A 14,796-nucleotide genomic window follows, 5' to 3' on the forward strand; every position below is an offset into this window, starting at 1 on the left:
ATTCGCTAGGGAAGGCTACGCATGCGTGCAAAGAATCACGCTTCACGGCGCCCCTCTGGCTCTGCAAAGGGTGACTGCTCCTTAGGGAAGTGTTGGGGCAAACCCCTGACTCCTCCAGGAATGAAGCCTTTGCTGTTTGTTTTTTTTCTTTTTGTAGCCTTCTTCTCTTGCGACTCACGTTCTTGCAGCGAAATTCTCTTCTGACACGATTTCCTGATGCGAAACTTCAGTCACTTACACTGCAGCTTCATTTTATTTCTCCCCCAAATACCCTCCTCCCGCCCTGTCGAGCATTCTACGAAAAAGTGCCTCTTACCTCGATCCAGAAACGGGCTTGGAGTACCCTCCCGAACCCCACCTAAATTCTACCCGGGGTCTCCTGGGCCCTGGTTCATCTCCACTCACCATTTCTTTGCTTGCCTACTTCAGGAAACCTTTCCTGATTAACCCCGGTGGGACCGCAGCCATCCCAATTACTCCGGAGAGAGTCAAGGCCAAGTTGAAGGTAGAAATTCTGGAGCAAAGGTGCTCAGAGTAGCCGACCGGGTCCCGTCCCGTCCCGTCCCGCCCCGCCCGCTCCGCGAGTAAAGTCAGGCAGCGGCTCGGGGACACAGCTGTATTGGGAAGCGGAGGCTCCTACATAGTAGGAGGAGGCACGTCCCAGGAGGCCCGAGGACTCTGTACACAACGCGAGTGGCTCAGCCCCGGCCGTCCGCCGTGCGGCCCGACCGGGGCCCAGTCTGTGGAGGCCCGGAGGGGCGAGTTAAGGCAGCTTGGCTGAGGGAGAAGGGGAGTGGGAGTGTGCCAGTTACCCCCCGAAAAGCAGGCTCACTGAGGGGGCGAGCTTCTCACCTCCCACTCCTCTCTCAGGGTACAGAGGGAAAAGACAGTCGGCAGTCAATAAATAAACCCGGGGCAGGCAGGGTCCCCGGGAGACTCTCAGAGTCCAGGAAGGCTGGAGGTGTGGAACAGAGAGGGAGGTCATCTGTCCTTGGAGGCGCGTCCACGCTCACGGCCTCTGAGGGCATGTGCCTCGAGGGTCCCACTTGAGGCCTTGGAGCAACTCCCTTCAAAAGTTAAAATGGCTGCCGTTAGGGACGGCCGCCTGCGAGGAGGGCCCGACGAAGGGAGGCTTCAGGGGCCCCTGGGGCTTCTCGACGTCCACCCTCTTCAGGGCGCGGCCCCGGTGCCCCTCAGGCCGACCCAGGTACAGGAGGTGTCTCCCGGCACCCCCCGAGTACCTGGAGGGGCCTCCCGAGGGGACCCGGGTGAGCAGCGCAGGGGGTGCACGGTGCGCGGAGAAGGGCAACTTCCGGCTGCCGCCCACCCCGAGCCGGGGAGCTGGGGCGGAGAGCGCAGGCCGGGCGGCGGGGGCCGGGCACTTGGCCTCCGGGGGCACGTCCAGCCTCCGAGGCGGGGCACAGTCCCGGGGCAGCAGGCTGGGGCCGGCAAAGAGGGTGGGGGCGGGCTCGGGCGGCAGCGGCCGCGAGGTGAAAGGGGCGGCGGCCGGGGGCTCGGCCTCCTTCCTGGGCGCCTGCGGGCCGTGCAGGTAGCGCAGAAGTTCCTCCAGGGTGGTGACTTCCACGGCCTGCCCGGGACAGCCAGGCGGCGGCGGCTTCACCAGCACGCGCGGCGCGGGGCCACCCGCCGCGTTCCCACCCCGGGCGCGGCTCCGGCCCTCCTTGGCGTTGTTCCCGTTCTGGTTCCACTCCCAGGGACCCCCGGCGTGGCGGAGGTGCTTGACCGGCAGCTCTGGCGTGGACTCCGGGGTGGGCAGGCAGGCCAGCTCCGGCGGGGGTACGCCCTCGGGAGGAGGTAGGAAGGTGGTGTAGAGCTGCGGCGTCTGAGGCCCCTCTCCGTCCTTGGACGGCGGCGGCGGCTCTGGACCCGCCCCATGCAGCCGGGCCAAGCTGCGGAGCGAGAGAGGACGTGGGATCCCGGCAGACTCGATATCCTTGCTCCGACGTCGGTGCGCTCGGCGACAGGCGCAGGAGACCAGGAGGCCAGAGACCGAGGCGCCCAGGGCGAAGGCCGCGGCCACACAGGCCAGGAGGAGTGGGATGGGGACTGAGCGGGAGGCTGAGGCTGGCGGGAGGTCCCGGCGCACTCCTGCTAACCGAGAGGGAAAGACGGAGGCTCAGCGAAGGTAGGCCAGCGGGAAGACAAGTTCCGAAGGGTCCCTCCCTCTGACTGCTGCTCTGCTTTCACTCCGACACAGCCTTGACCCTCTTCAGGAGTCTCCTCCCCTGACCTCTCAACACACACCGCCCACCCAACCACCGCTCACACACAAGCTAGAGCCTGGGCCTGGGGAGTCCCATCCCAGCTCCAGCCCCTGCAGCCATGCCAAGATCAACTGCCAAACTCTGCCGTGCTGAAGAAGGCGGGGCTGGGAGCGCCAGCTCTGGGGAGGGGAAGGGAGGGGAGGCTCCAAACAGGCATTATTAGTGAGCACCAAACAATGATCAGTGAGGGGCTTAGAATTCTTCAAGAATCGGCAGCTCCACACTTCACTCCTGTCCCTCCCAACCAGCCCCCTTACCCTGAGTGTGAGCTCCAAGAGTGGAAGACTGGGGCCAGGGGTGGGCATCACTGGGGGGGCTGGGGGTCTCAGGGGAAGGGCCAGGACTCAGAAGCACTGATGACAGAGACCAGGTCAGAGCCAGTGAGACTCCTGTTCTCCACCTCTGATACCCCCAGTGGGTCCCCCACCCCCTTTGAAACCCAAAAGTCCGGAACTGCAGCCTTCATTTTCCTCTGGGAATGGGGAAGGGCTTACCATGCAAGACATTCTTTCATTTCTTTGTTCAAAAAATATCTGTTAGGCATCCTATTATGTGCCAAGCACTGAGCTATATGCTAGATACTTAGAATGTTAACCCTTTCTGAGACTCTCTCAGAGTGTCCAGGGTGCTGGTCTGCTGCTGCCATGGGGCATGGACTTGGGTGACCATGGTGAAGTTGGGACAACAGAACTCACCATAAGTGGAATCCCCTGTACCAGACTGACTCCCAGTAGCTCCACCTATGAAACAGGGAGAGAAAGGGTGAAGGTGGGGGGAGGCTTCATGAGGAACTGATGGGCATGACTGTGCCACAGAAGGAGAGAAGGACAAAAGCCCACACCTGGGATGGTGTCTGTGGCCATCAGAGCCCTTTTTACCTTGGCAGTCATCATGCTCCATGGATTCCTGGTTACCAGTTGGATCCACATCAATCCTAGAAGGAAATGGAGGTGGCTCAGTGCAGGTATACCTCTTGTCCCCTGCCCCACTCTAGCCCTCAGCCTCCTCTCTTAGTAGTGGGGAGCTTTCCCCTCAGGAGATCCAGGAGCCCCTCACTTACCCATCAGGTGCCCTGATATCCACGCAGCCTCTGGAGCTGTCCCATCCACAGTATGGGTCCTGAGAAGCCAGACAGCTCCTAGGGAAAACTGAGTCAAATGAGGCTGGGACTCTCCACTCTAATCACAGTCCATTCCCCTGCCTCTTTCACTCTCACCCTGGCCTGCAGGAGGCTCCTAGCCTGATACTCCCATCCTGTCCACACCAATCCCTAGTCCCATCCCTGGTGACTGCCTACCTGCAGGATGCTTGTGGACATCCCACCACACACAACCATCTCCTGCATTTCCATGCCACCCCCAAGGCCTTTGTGCCTGCAGGCCCAGTGAGCCTGGCCTAAAGTCCCTCTCACCTCCGACAGGCCCCATGCCGGGCACATCGACTAAGAGGGAGGTAGATGATGCAGCCAGAAAAAGCCACAAAGAGTCTGTGACCTTCAGTGTCCAGCTCCAGCCCTATGACCCGCCGTGCTGTTTGGGCTGCCCGCTTCCCACTGCACCTAAGGTGAGGCCAGAAGGAGTCAGAGATGGAGCAGGTGAGGTAAAGAAAAGAAGGTGGGGAGGCATACAAGCAACTGAATACAACTCATGGGGCTACCCCGCAGTGCCGCACAATATCATCTCTCCAAGTCCCTCTCTCTTCCCCACAACTTCCAATATCGGAGTCCCCACCCCATCCCCATATCCCCGTCTCCCACCTCACATCCCATCCCTGCTCTAGGGGGCCTGCTGGACAAAGGGCTTACCGGGAGGGGCTGTAGGCATCGATTTCTTCCAACAGAATGGGCTCAGAACCCCCAGATTGCCCCCCTGGCGGCAGCACCTTTAGCACTGTCCCATCATTGGAGCCAAGGAACAGGACTGTGGTATTACTGTAGGGACCAGCCGTGCCATCCACAGCCACCTGGGTCAGTAGGGCCCTGGAAGAATAGGCCTCAGGTCAGGACAGCCTGACCAGTGGAAGCTTGAGTGTTTCAAGAACCTGAATACCCCTTCTCTGCCCTTCCCCCAGCCCAGGGTTTCCTTCTTAGCTCTGTCCCTCCCACTTTCATAGGTTCTTCCTCCTACTAATATGATTTACCTTATGGGGTCAGAAAAAGAGAGTGGGTGAGGGGCGGATGGCAGTGGTCACGATTTTTTAGCCCTATACCTGCTGGTGAGGGTGAGCAGAGGCTGATGGGTGGCAGGTGGCACAGCAGGGTCCAGGAGTGGGTGAGCCTTGATGAAGGTCAGGACATCATCAGGGAGGTCTCGAGAAGAGGGGAATAATGCAGCTACACCTACTCCTGCACAGGATCCGGGCCTGGAGGACACATAGGAAGAGGCGGCCTTAGGACAGGGAGCTGGTGGTCACAGAGCCTAACTAAGCCCCAGCAGCCTGCCCTAGGGCTGGGAGGCTCCTTGTTCCATCTGCGCACAGACATTCACACTACTGCTTCCCTTCCCTGCTGCCAACCCATTACAGCCTCCTCCCCAGGCCTTGGACACCTTGCCTTCTCCTCATAACCTATTTGGGGAGCAGACACTGCTTGCTTCTGCTTCCACCAAAGCCCCCCATCCTGGGTACCTGGGGGAGGGGACCCTGTCCTCAGACACAGGGGTCCAGGCCCCATCCAGACTCCTCTGCTCCTTGAACTTGCCCTCAAACCCACGCTCGATATCATCCAGGTAGAAGGCGCAGACTGCAGAGCCAGGAATGCTGAGGGAGCCAGAGAACAATGTGGGCTACGTGTTAGAAGGGATGGCAGAGCGCCTCTCAGGTAAGACTTGGCTGCTCCCCTTCATGTACCATCTTAGGGGAGAGCCTGAGAGAGCGGGGCAGCCCCTGGGGGCCATGCAAGGAAAGTACAAGGAAAATGGAGCTTCCCCTCACCACCCTCATCAGTAGGCTCTGAGGGATGATCTTTGTTGCTGGGGGACGTGGGGGGAAGGGGACAGACTGGGCTACATTGACTAGTCCAGTACCAACCTATTGGTCTGGGTGGTGAAGACCCCAAAGAGAGCAGAGCGACCATACAAGTTCACAGGCCCTGTCAAGGCCTGTAAGACATCAAAATAGAAGGTAGAGTCTCCAGGGACAGAGCAGTTGAGTCGCAGCTTCAGGAAGGATGTCCAGTGGCGGTCCAAGGCCCTAGGTGAGCCACCCATGTCACGCTTACACACACGGGCCACACGGGAGAACTGCACCTGTCAGGGGAGAGTCAGGGAGGAAGGAGATCAGTGAGAGAACCCCCAGGCCAGCAGGATGAGAGGATGAGAGTGGTTTGGTGGGGTTAGAGTACCAAGAGACCAATGTCAGGGGCACAGCAAAGGAAGGATGTGGTGTGGTTGGTCAGTGTGGGTCAAGGTGAGGGACAGCAGGATGAGGGGACAGAGGCCTGAGAGCAGCTCCACGGTGGGGGCTTAGAGCCCAGCCAGGAGCTCTTCCCTGAACGTCTGGCTCCTAGGATCCAGCAGAACCCTCTAGCTACCACCCCCGGTGCCCACCTCCTTACCCTCCCCAGCCGGGCATCCTCCACAGAGACTTCTCGGAAGAAGAAGTAGACATGGTCTCCATGCTCCAAAGCGTGGACAAAGTGTGGCTCTGAGTGGGGAGCAACAGGAACAGTAATGCAGAGTGTCTGTGCCTGTCCGGAATCTCCTGACCCCACGCTGCCGCTCCCCTCAGCACACCTGCACACAGTCACCACCGCCTGCCTGCCGCAGCCCTCCCCCTGCACCCCCTCCCCAAGAGCAACCTCCCTCCCCTAGGCCCACCCTGACCTCGGAGCCACTTGGAGTCGTACTTGGCGGAGCGGAGCGGGGGCTGAGGCCCAAGGCTTCGGTAAACCACAGCGTCACTGGCCTGGAAGTCTGCAGCTGTGGCTGAATACAGGCTGCCCTCTGGAGGGGTGGGTAGGGTGGCATCAGGGGGGCTCAGGGATCTGTATCTTGGCTCTTCTTGGGCCTCCCACACCCCTACCTTGGCCTGACCCTGGCCCCTACGTCACCCTGATTCAGGAGCATGCAGGAAAGACTAAACTGGGAAAGGGACCACACGGCAGCCACATGCCTGCTCCGCACATGCCGAGGTGCACACCTGCAAACACGGCCACAGTGGACTGGGTGGCGTCAAAGGGGCATCGGGCCTGCCCACTCAGCTCCGCACCCTCCTGCTGCAGTGAGGTGATCTGGAGGCAGAAGGAACAGGTTCTTGGCAGCCTTGGGGTGTTGCAAGTCTGGCTCCATAGCCCACTTCCTCACGGCCCCTTGCCTCCTTGCCCCACTGCTTCCGGACCCTCTACCCTGGGCATGCCCATCCCCCAACCCCTGCTTGTCCAACCCCACCAAACTGACTGCCCAGCTTGAGTTCTCCTGCACTCCCATCCTGATGCCCCACCCTCGCCTTTGTACCCCATAGCTGCGGCACACGGGGCTGAATGAGTTCGTTCCACAGGCAAGGAGCGTCCGGGAGTCCCAGGGCACGAGAACACGAATGTAGTTGTAGCACTCGTCCTAGAGAATCCGGAATTCTGTGTCAGACACGGGGCTCCCTGGGACTGGGACGGGGGTCATGGAAGTAGGGTTTTCCTCCTTGAGCCAGTTAGAGCAATAGGGGGTAAAGTTTCAAAGAAGCTCTTTACTACTAGTCCTGGGGTCTTGGGCAAGTTCTTTGGCCTCTCAGAGCCTCACTCTTCTTTTGTGTGAGATGTGTTCCATTCCGTTCGGTCGCTCAGTCGTGTCCGACTCTTTGCGACCCCGTGGACTGTAGCCTACCAGGCTTCTCCGTCCATGGGATTCTCCAGGCAAGAATACTGGAGTGGGTTACCATTTCCTTCTCCAGGGGATCTTCCCGACCCAGGGATTGAACCCGGGTCTCCCGCATTGGAGGCAGACGCTTTAACCTCTGAGCCACCAGGGAAGCCCGTGTGAGATGTGTAAAGGAAGCTAAAAATCATCAATTCCCTTTCCTGTATATTTTCCTCTGTGACTTGAGATAAGAGAAGTAGTGGAGATTGGGGTACAGTGGAGGGTCAGTTGGACAGAGCCTGGAGGCTGGGTCATCTCCTACCCTCAAGATTTTCATCCCACTCCTCACCGTCAACTTGCCCCGCACGGCACAGTTCTCCATGTCTTGGCTCCTCCATGTTAGATACTGGAGGGAAAAGTAGAAGAGGGAAAATCATGGGACAACCTAGACCCACCGCACATTATGGTTCCCTTTTGGAGTCTTCTTCCCACCCGCCCTGGATCCCCGTTAGACCTTTCCGGTCTCATCTCCATGCCTCAACCTCCTCCCACACAGCCCCTCACCTTCTTGGGCACGAGCCCCTCCCCTTCTTCTTGGGCTTGAAGATCAAAGGAGAAAACGTGATCCCTGAAGGGATAAGCAAGGAGGGATCAGAGCCAAGCCATGGCTCCCTACTTGAACTCCTGAGTCCCCACCTAGTCAGTGTTCGGCTGCTTGGGGACAAACAGTGTAGACCTCCTGCCCTGTCTTCTCCCCCTGACTCCACACCTTGGCAACTATGTTCTGGGTCCTAGCATGTCCAAATCCCAGGGTTTGTACCCCTGCACGTATCCTCTGCAAGATGTTGCAGTGGCCATGCAGGTCCCATGCCTGCCTTGGAACAGGCATGGCAGCCCCACAATGGTGCCACAGCCAGTTTACCTGGCAGCCACTAGCAAGGTCCGGTTCAGGGTCAGGAATCTCTGAAAGTCCAGCCCAAGTTCTGCAACCACAGCATCATCCTCCAGGCCCCGGAACCAGGATAATGGAGAAATACCTAGAAGGCACAGAGAGGTGGGTGCTGATGCCCTCAGGATACAACACTCCCTCAACATCCTCTCCAACCAGAGGAAACCCAGCCCTGGTCATAGTGGATATGTGAGATAAGTTGTGAGGTATTAATAAAAGTATTAAGAAGGCTACTAATAAATACAATATCAGCTAACTCTGAGCACTTCACCTCTGCCAAGCACTGCGTTAGCACTTGAGCTGCATTGTCTCATTTCAGACAACAACCCTATGAAGTAGGTTCGTGCCGTCTTACGGATGAGGAACCTGAGGCTTAAAGCCAATAAGAAATTTGCAGAGATCATTTAGCTTGGGAGTGGCAGGCACCCCAATTCAGATCCAGGTCTGTCTGAGTTTGGAACTGAGCCCAACCCAGTTCTTAGATCTGCTTAGGGATAGCGATTCCCTTTCATTCCACAGTGTATGCTGTCCCATGGAGACCATTTCCTCACCGCATCTCTCCCAGCCCTCTTTTTGCACCCTTCCCTCAAGGCTCTTCACAGACCACCTCAAGCCTCCAAGCTTTCTGCTTCCTCTGACCAACTCCAGCATCCACCTGGCCTGATCATGGAAACCACAGTCGTCAGTGTTCAGAGGGAGCCCAGAGTTCACAGAGAGATGATTTAACATTTGTACCGTGACTGGAACTATGTCTGGCACATGGAAGTGTTTGCTACTCTTATCTGTCCCCCAACAGTTACTCTCAATAACCTAACTGCCATTCCTTCAACCTTAAAATTACTCTAAATTCTACATATATAACAGGAAGCTGCAAACAGATCTATCTGCAAGGTCTGTCATGGTGGGACAGTGGCGCTTCCCTCTCCAGCTGGCCCAGACTGGCTGGTGTGAAACCTGCCAGTGAGGACAGGATACACCCGTTCCCTCCCCCCAGCCTTCTCACTCAGCCTTTCCTCCTCTCTCCTGACTGGGCCTGGTACATTCGGTAGGTCCTACCCTGACGGACCTAGATGTGGTGGTGATAAAGTGGTGGAGAGGGAGGTAAGAGGTGTTGGGAACCACTGAATTAGTCCCAAGCCTTCATTTTGTAGCCAATAATAATAGCAAACACATATACATCATTTACTTTGTGCCAGACAGTGTTCTTAGCACTTTACCTGTATTACCTCATTTAATCCCTAAATAACTCTATGAGGTAAAATACTTTTTTTTGGCCATGCCTCATGGCCCATGGGATCTTGGTTCCCAAACCAGGAACTGAACCTGTGGTCACTGTGGTGAAAGCACCAGACTACCAGGGAAATTCCTGGTAGAATACAATTATCTTCATTTTGCCGATGAGGAGACAGAGGCAAAGAAGGTTAAATAAGTGCTCATAAAGCAAGCAGCTTTAACAGGAATTTGAACCTGCTAAGGTTTGGTCTGACCAAGAGTCCATGTTCTTTATCACTGAACAATGCCGCCTGGAAGTGAAGAAAGTCGGCCCACAGATGAGAAGTGACTGGCCTCAGTGCCACTCCACCTATCTGCTCCTCTTTCCTGTCAGCTCTTAGCTTCCTTGAGACTGAGAGCCCTCCTGCAGCTTGCCACCCACACAAAAGGTCTCAGTGTCTAATTCCAAGACTGAGTGCTGAGCTCACATAGAGGGTCAGGGTACCAAGCACTCACCTTGCAGGTCAGAGGTCAGCAGAGGGAGAGGGTCCTGGGGAAATGCAGCCTGGGTATGGGGAATTGAGAGCAGCAAGAATAGTAGCAGCAAGGGCATGAAGTGGGGGGCACGGGGCATTCTGTGTGGGGCAGCTCAGGCCCCAGGGGGTGCCCCCTCACCCATATGCTGGCCCTGAAAGAGAAGACAAAAGTGGGGGAAGGGGCCAAACTTCCTCCACCTTTGAATCAGGAGGGCTCCTTCCCAGGTCTATCCCCAGAAGACCCTGCGGAGAAGGGTAAAGAATCCTATCTCTGGCACTGCCTCAGTGCCATCCGGCTGTCACTGTCACTCAAGGCCCTTCTCTCTCCAACTGGCCCAAACTGGCTTGTGTGAAGCCTGCCAGTGTGACCCCAGGTGAGGACAGGATACGCCTGCTCCCTCCCCCCAGCCTTCTCACTCAGCCTTTCCTCCTCTCTCCTGACTGGGCCTGGGACATTCGGTAGGTGACACCTCCTGGCCCCCTCTTGCTAACCTCGTCTCAGCTATAATTAGACACTGAAGCCTTAAAATTATAAATAGTGATTCCTTGGCACCGGGTGGAGGAAGAGGATATCATGTCTGCCTCCCCTCCCTCACAGACCCCCATGGCACCCTGGGAGCAATTTAGGCACTGTGCCTTGGTAGAGGCAGCTGTGAGGCAGCCATCATCCTGTTTAGGGCTGAGGAAGAACAGAGTTGGGGAGGCAGCCCAGGGGTCTTTGTCCTGGTCTAAGCTCCTGCTTCTAGGGCCCTTTCCATTGCTAGGGAGAAGCTGGGTAGGGAGAGGAGTGGGGGAGGGGGCTGTCTTAGCCAAAAATGAATCTGCATCAAAGCCAGATCAGAGGCTAAATTTAGCTCTGGCTGCAGCTGTCTGCCCGACCACTGTGCCCCCTCCCAGCCTCCCTAGCCCCCTGGTCCCTCGCCGACACCTAAGAAACCTTGCATGTGCTCAATTTGGAGAAGAGTGGACCCACCCTCTGTGAGGAGCCAGTCATAGAAGGGGCTATACTGGTGAGGAGACACGACTGAATATGGCCCTCTCTCCCTTCCTTCCCTCTTGGGGCTGCCTTGGAATGAAAATGTAAATAATTCAATGACAGGCAGGCGATTGTAGCCCAAAGTCCAGGAAAAGATAGATACGGTGGAAGGGACTGTAAGACAGCCCTCCTTCCCACCCATCAGCCTCCATCGGCCTTCCCCAGCCAAGCTGACCCTGGCTGGAACCCACAGTGGGAGGTGGACACCAGCTTCCTGCCTTCCCCTAATATTGAAGTGAGGGGCTGAGTAAGCCCAGGAAATCTGGTCAGCAAGGGTGAGACTCCCTCCTTTCCATGAACAGACAGTTATCCTTCACTAATGCTCAGTTGCCTGTCCCGCCATGTCCCCCAAAGAAGAGACCCTGGGCTTCCAGGCCTACCCCATTCCATCTCCCCCACAACCCCACTCTTGGAGCCAGGACCCAAGTGTACCCCACCCCCAATCCAGCGTCACTGATGGGGAGGCTGACGTCAGATGGGATCCCAAGAGAGCTGGAGGAGGGGAAGGGGTAGGAACACCTAATGATGACCCCCTCCCCAGGGGCAGAGCAGTCAGCTAGCTAACGACCCTCTGGTGCTGAAAGGTCAAGCCTCCCTCTGCCACCCCCTCCACGGTTCCGGATGTTGGTGCTCCCAGGGGAAGAGAAAGGCCCACAGCTTGTCTCCTATCCTCCTCCTCCTGCCCCCCCACAAGTTGCCCTGGGCAACTGGTATCTTCACCCAGGAAACAACTTCAGTCTCAGGCAAGTGGGGAGAATGATCTGACCCTCTTCTGTTCCCAGGCCATGCCTACTTCCATCCCCTGCCCTCAGGGGCTATTGTCCTTTCCTTACCTGGGGTGGTGACTCCTGTGGGGGTTTGAGGGGGATAGGAGACCTCTGACCTGATGGAAGAAGGGACAGAAGGAGGGAAGAGACTGATTTATACCTCCTTACCACATCCCTTAAAAGTAAATGTGAACATCAGAAGTCTAATGAGGTTAGGGTAGGGGAGATGCTGCCCTGGAACTGGGGGACACATTGACATTGAGCTTGATTACAAAGGTGCTGGCCATTCATGCCTAGAGCTGTGAGGGCAAGGGCAGGGGCTGGGGCTGGACCCTGCCCAGAAAATCCTGGAACTTCAGGACTAGTCTTGGAAAAAGGGGTGATTGGGAGAGTTTGGAGGGCATGCCAGCCACTCTCATATGAAAACCTTCAGAACCCAGCAGCCGTCTTAGCAAAAGCACCCTAGCTGGGGACAATAGAGGCTAATTTGCATATCATTTGCATGGTCTTCATCCCTAAGCAAAATGCTCTAATACCAAGCACCCCCAGCCCCTTCCTTTCCTCAGAGCAGGCCCTGCCTTCCTCCCACCCAATCTCTCTCCACCCTACCCCCCTCTTTAGACTGGATTAGTCCAGCCTCTGAAAACACTTGGTTGGCCATTGCGTTGGCCCCCCAGACTTAACTATGCTGTCTTTAAGAGGGCTTCCCATAGATGATTTTAGTGAGCAGCATCTGAGTTGCCCCATGCAACCTCTGGCTTGGGGAAAGGCTTACCCTGCCAGGACCAATCCCAGCTGCTTCACACCCCCCAATCTGGAGCAAATGGGGGAGGCCTGGCCAGCTCTTTCTCCCCCTCCTAGGTTCTCCCCTTGCTGGGAAGAGGAAACAGCCTCTCTCCTCCTGGCCCTGCAGCCACCTCTGGGGAGTGGCCAGGGTCATAGCCAGATTCTAGCAGGGGGCTGGGGAAGGGATGGAGAAGGGGAGACCCGGCTGGGGACAATAGCAGGAAGCCTTCGGGCTGGTCGCCTGCCCCAGTCCACGTTCCTCTAAGGATGGGGTGGGGGGCGCACCAAGGAGCCTCAGGGAACAGGCGCCTTCCCTTCTCCAAGACGGTTCCCCTCACCCTTAGCTATCAGCCCCAGGTTTGCTACCTACCTTCCCTCCCACCCAGCCCCGAACGAGGATAATCCAGGTGTCTAGAGCCTCGTCTGAGGTGGGCCTGAGGCCAGGGGCTCGACGTGTCTCCCCCTCACTGGATCTGGGGCTCGGAGAGGGGCGGGTAGCGGAGTCTGGGCCGGGACCGGGTCCCAGAGCCACGTTAGCGGGAGGAGGGGCTGGAGGGGCCTGCAGGCTCAGATCGAACAGGGATGGGAGCGGGGGTTGGGAGCGGAGGCGGGTCTCCGAGGCCAGGGAAACAGGGCCAGAGGCTTGGAACCGAGGAGGGCGGGCCTGCGGCCAGCGCAGAGCGGGGTCCGCGGACTGGAGCTGCAATCGTCAGCCGGGCTCTCCGCCTTGGGAGACCAAGGTCTAACAAAGCCCCTGGGCGAGTGGGGTGAAGGAAGGTTATGGGCTCTAGGACTAATGTTCCTCGGGGCCCATTCCCGACTCTATGATCAAGTCAACCCCGCTGGGAGATGCTCAGACTCCCCCCTGCACAATGACAGAGGTGCAGCCGGAACATCAAAGTCTGGAGCGACGCGCTCTCCTTCCCTTCCCTGCAGGAAAACGCGAGGGTCCGGTTCCCCACGGATCTCGAAGCCTTACCATCTCTGCTGGGGAGGCAAGAGACCAGGTTTTCCACCCTCTGTATGATGCGCGCCTCAAAAAATGCCTTTCGCTCTCCTCATGAGAGGGATGCGACTCAGAGAAGCCAGGTCACAAGAGGCGCCCAGACCTTGCGCCCCACAGTGCCGTAGCGGGGCTCCCCTCTACCCTCGGTTCACCCCAACTCCGCTGACCCTCTCCGTCATCCAAGCACGACAGAGCGCTGGCGCCCTTCCAGGTCCCTCTGGCACTTCCAAGCTTACCCCCAGCCTTCGACGCCCCGATCCTCCCCGCCTCCCTGCAGCCCCAGCCCTACTCCGGGATACTTACTCCGAGATCCGGGTCAGCGGGAGAGAGATCGCAGCGGTCGAGCAGCGGCCGCGCACCGCGCCGAGTTCTCAATCGGTTGGGGCCCCGGTGAGATGTGGTGAATGTCCGATTTGGATGGAGCTTGGATCTGGGAACCCGGGCGCTGTCAGGTCGCGCGAGTCCTGGGTCCCAGTCGCAAACCCCACTCCCGCCGCGGTTCCGCGGAGGAAAACAATGCGACCGCCCGGAGCTCTGGGCCGGGCCCCAGCCGCCCCGCCCGCCTCCCGACCGGACCCGCCTCCGGCCCGCCTCGGGGTCCTCATTACCAATCGGGATCTCGGAGGCCGGTTAGACACCGCCTTCTCGACACCTCTCCACCAATAGTTCTCGGAGGAGGCGGGGCGTCGGGAGCACCGCCCACCTAGAGGGCCTGGCCGGGAGGCTAAGCAGGAGCCCGGAGCTAGGCGCGAGATCCACTGACAGTCGCTGAGCCCCGGTCAGAGGAGGGGTCACACGCTTTAACATGGAGAGGCCCTAGGAAGAAATCTCACAAGAAAGGAAGGAACAGCAGCTGGGAGGAGAGACAGACAGGAAACCCGAGGACCTCGGCTGGGCTGGGCTGTCAGAGCCGGCGTGACCCTCCCTCTCTCTTTTCTCTCTCCAGTGTCTTTGACTACCCTGCTCCTGGGTACACCTCTCCCCTACTCTGCCCCCAAGCCTCTATTCCTCCTCTCCACTCTTCTTACATCAAATCGTTTTTTCTTCTCATGTGCCTCCTCTGGTTCATCCTGACCCGGATAAGGGAGACCTAGCATGCTTTTGAGGGCTTGAGGCCTGGAAAAGGTAAGGAAGATGTCGCCAGGAAGTTTGCCTTATCTTCATCGTCTCCCTCCTATCCCTACTATCAAAGCAAGATGTACTTAGGCCAGTAGGCCAGAACACTAAGGAGCCAGGAAGTCAGGGTGGCCAGCAGTTAGGCTGCTGGTTGATGGAAGAGGACAGGTGAGTAGGGCTGAAGCCAAAACAGAGATGTGGAGACTGGGACAAACTGATTCAGAGTCACACAGAAAGAGGAGCAACATGGGACCTGAAAGAAAGGAAAAGGAATCAGCTGCCTCAACCCCACATATCCTTACTGCCCCACAGATAA

General features: G+C 57.8%; 1 protein-coding gene across 4 annotated transcripts; it reads right to left on the reverse strand.

The window, feature by feature from the left end:
• Positions 1-602: 602 nt before the first annotated feature.
• Positions 603-13,917, reverse strand: SEMA6C (semaphorin 6C). 4 transcript variants are annotated; one of them, XM_055404035.2, is made up of 21 exons: positions 13,668-13,917; positions 11,639-11,688; positions 9,750-9,921; positions 7,995-8,109; positions 7,637-7,700; positions 7,422-7,478; positions 6,737-6,838; positions 6,423-6,513; positions 6,107-6,226; positions 5,839-5,927; positions 5,313-5,530; positions 4,911-5,042; positions 4,494-4,646; positions 4,090-4,263; positions 3,697-3,843; positions 3,346-3,423; positions 3,164-3,219; positions 2,981-3,025; positions 2,543-2,638; positions 1,242-2,112; positions 603-1,067 (listed from the first exon to the last, which is right to left on the reverse strand). In XM_055404035.2, exons 3-21 carry the CDS (start codon positions 9,865-9,867, stop codon positions 1,010-1,012), a joined length of 2,784 nt encoding a protein of 927 aa, XP_055260010.1. In that variant the 5' UTR covers positions 9,868-9,921; positions 11,639-11,688; positions 13,668-13,917; the 3' UTR covers positions 603-1,009. The 4 variants fall into 4 exon arrangements, with proteins under 4 accessions (XP_055260010.1, XP_055260008.1, XP_055260005.1 ...); XM_055404033.2 differs by having other exon boundaries at positions 603-2,109; XM_055404030.2 differs by having other exon boundaries at positions 603-2,112.
• Between the last annotated feature and the right edge of the window lie 879 nt (positions 13,918-14,796).

The sequence above is a fragment of the Moschus berezovskii genome, chromosome 4 (assembly GCF_049115385.1).
Source record: "Moschus berezovskii isolate FMDL1 chromosome 4, NW_MosBer_1.0, whole genome shotgun sequence".
Lineage (NCBI taxonomy): Eukaryota > Metazoa > Chordata > Mammalia > Artiodactyla > Moschidae > Moschus > Moschus berezovskii.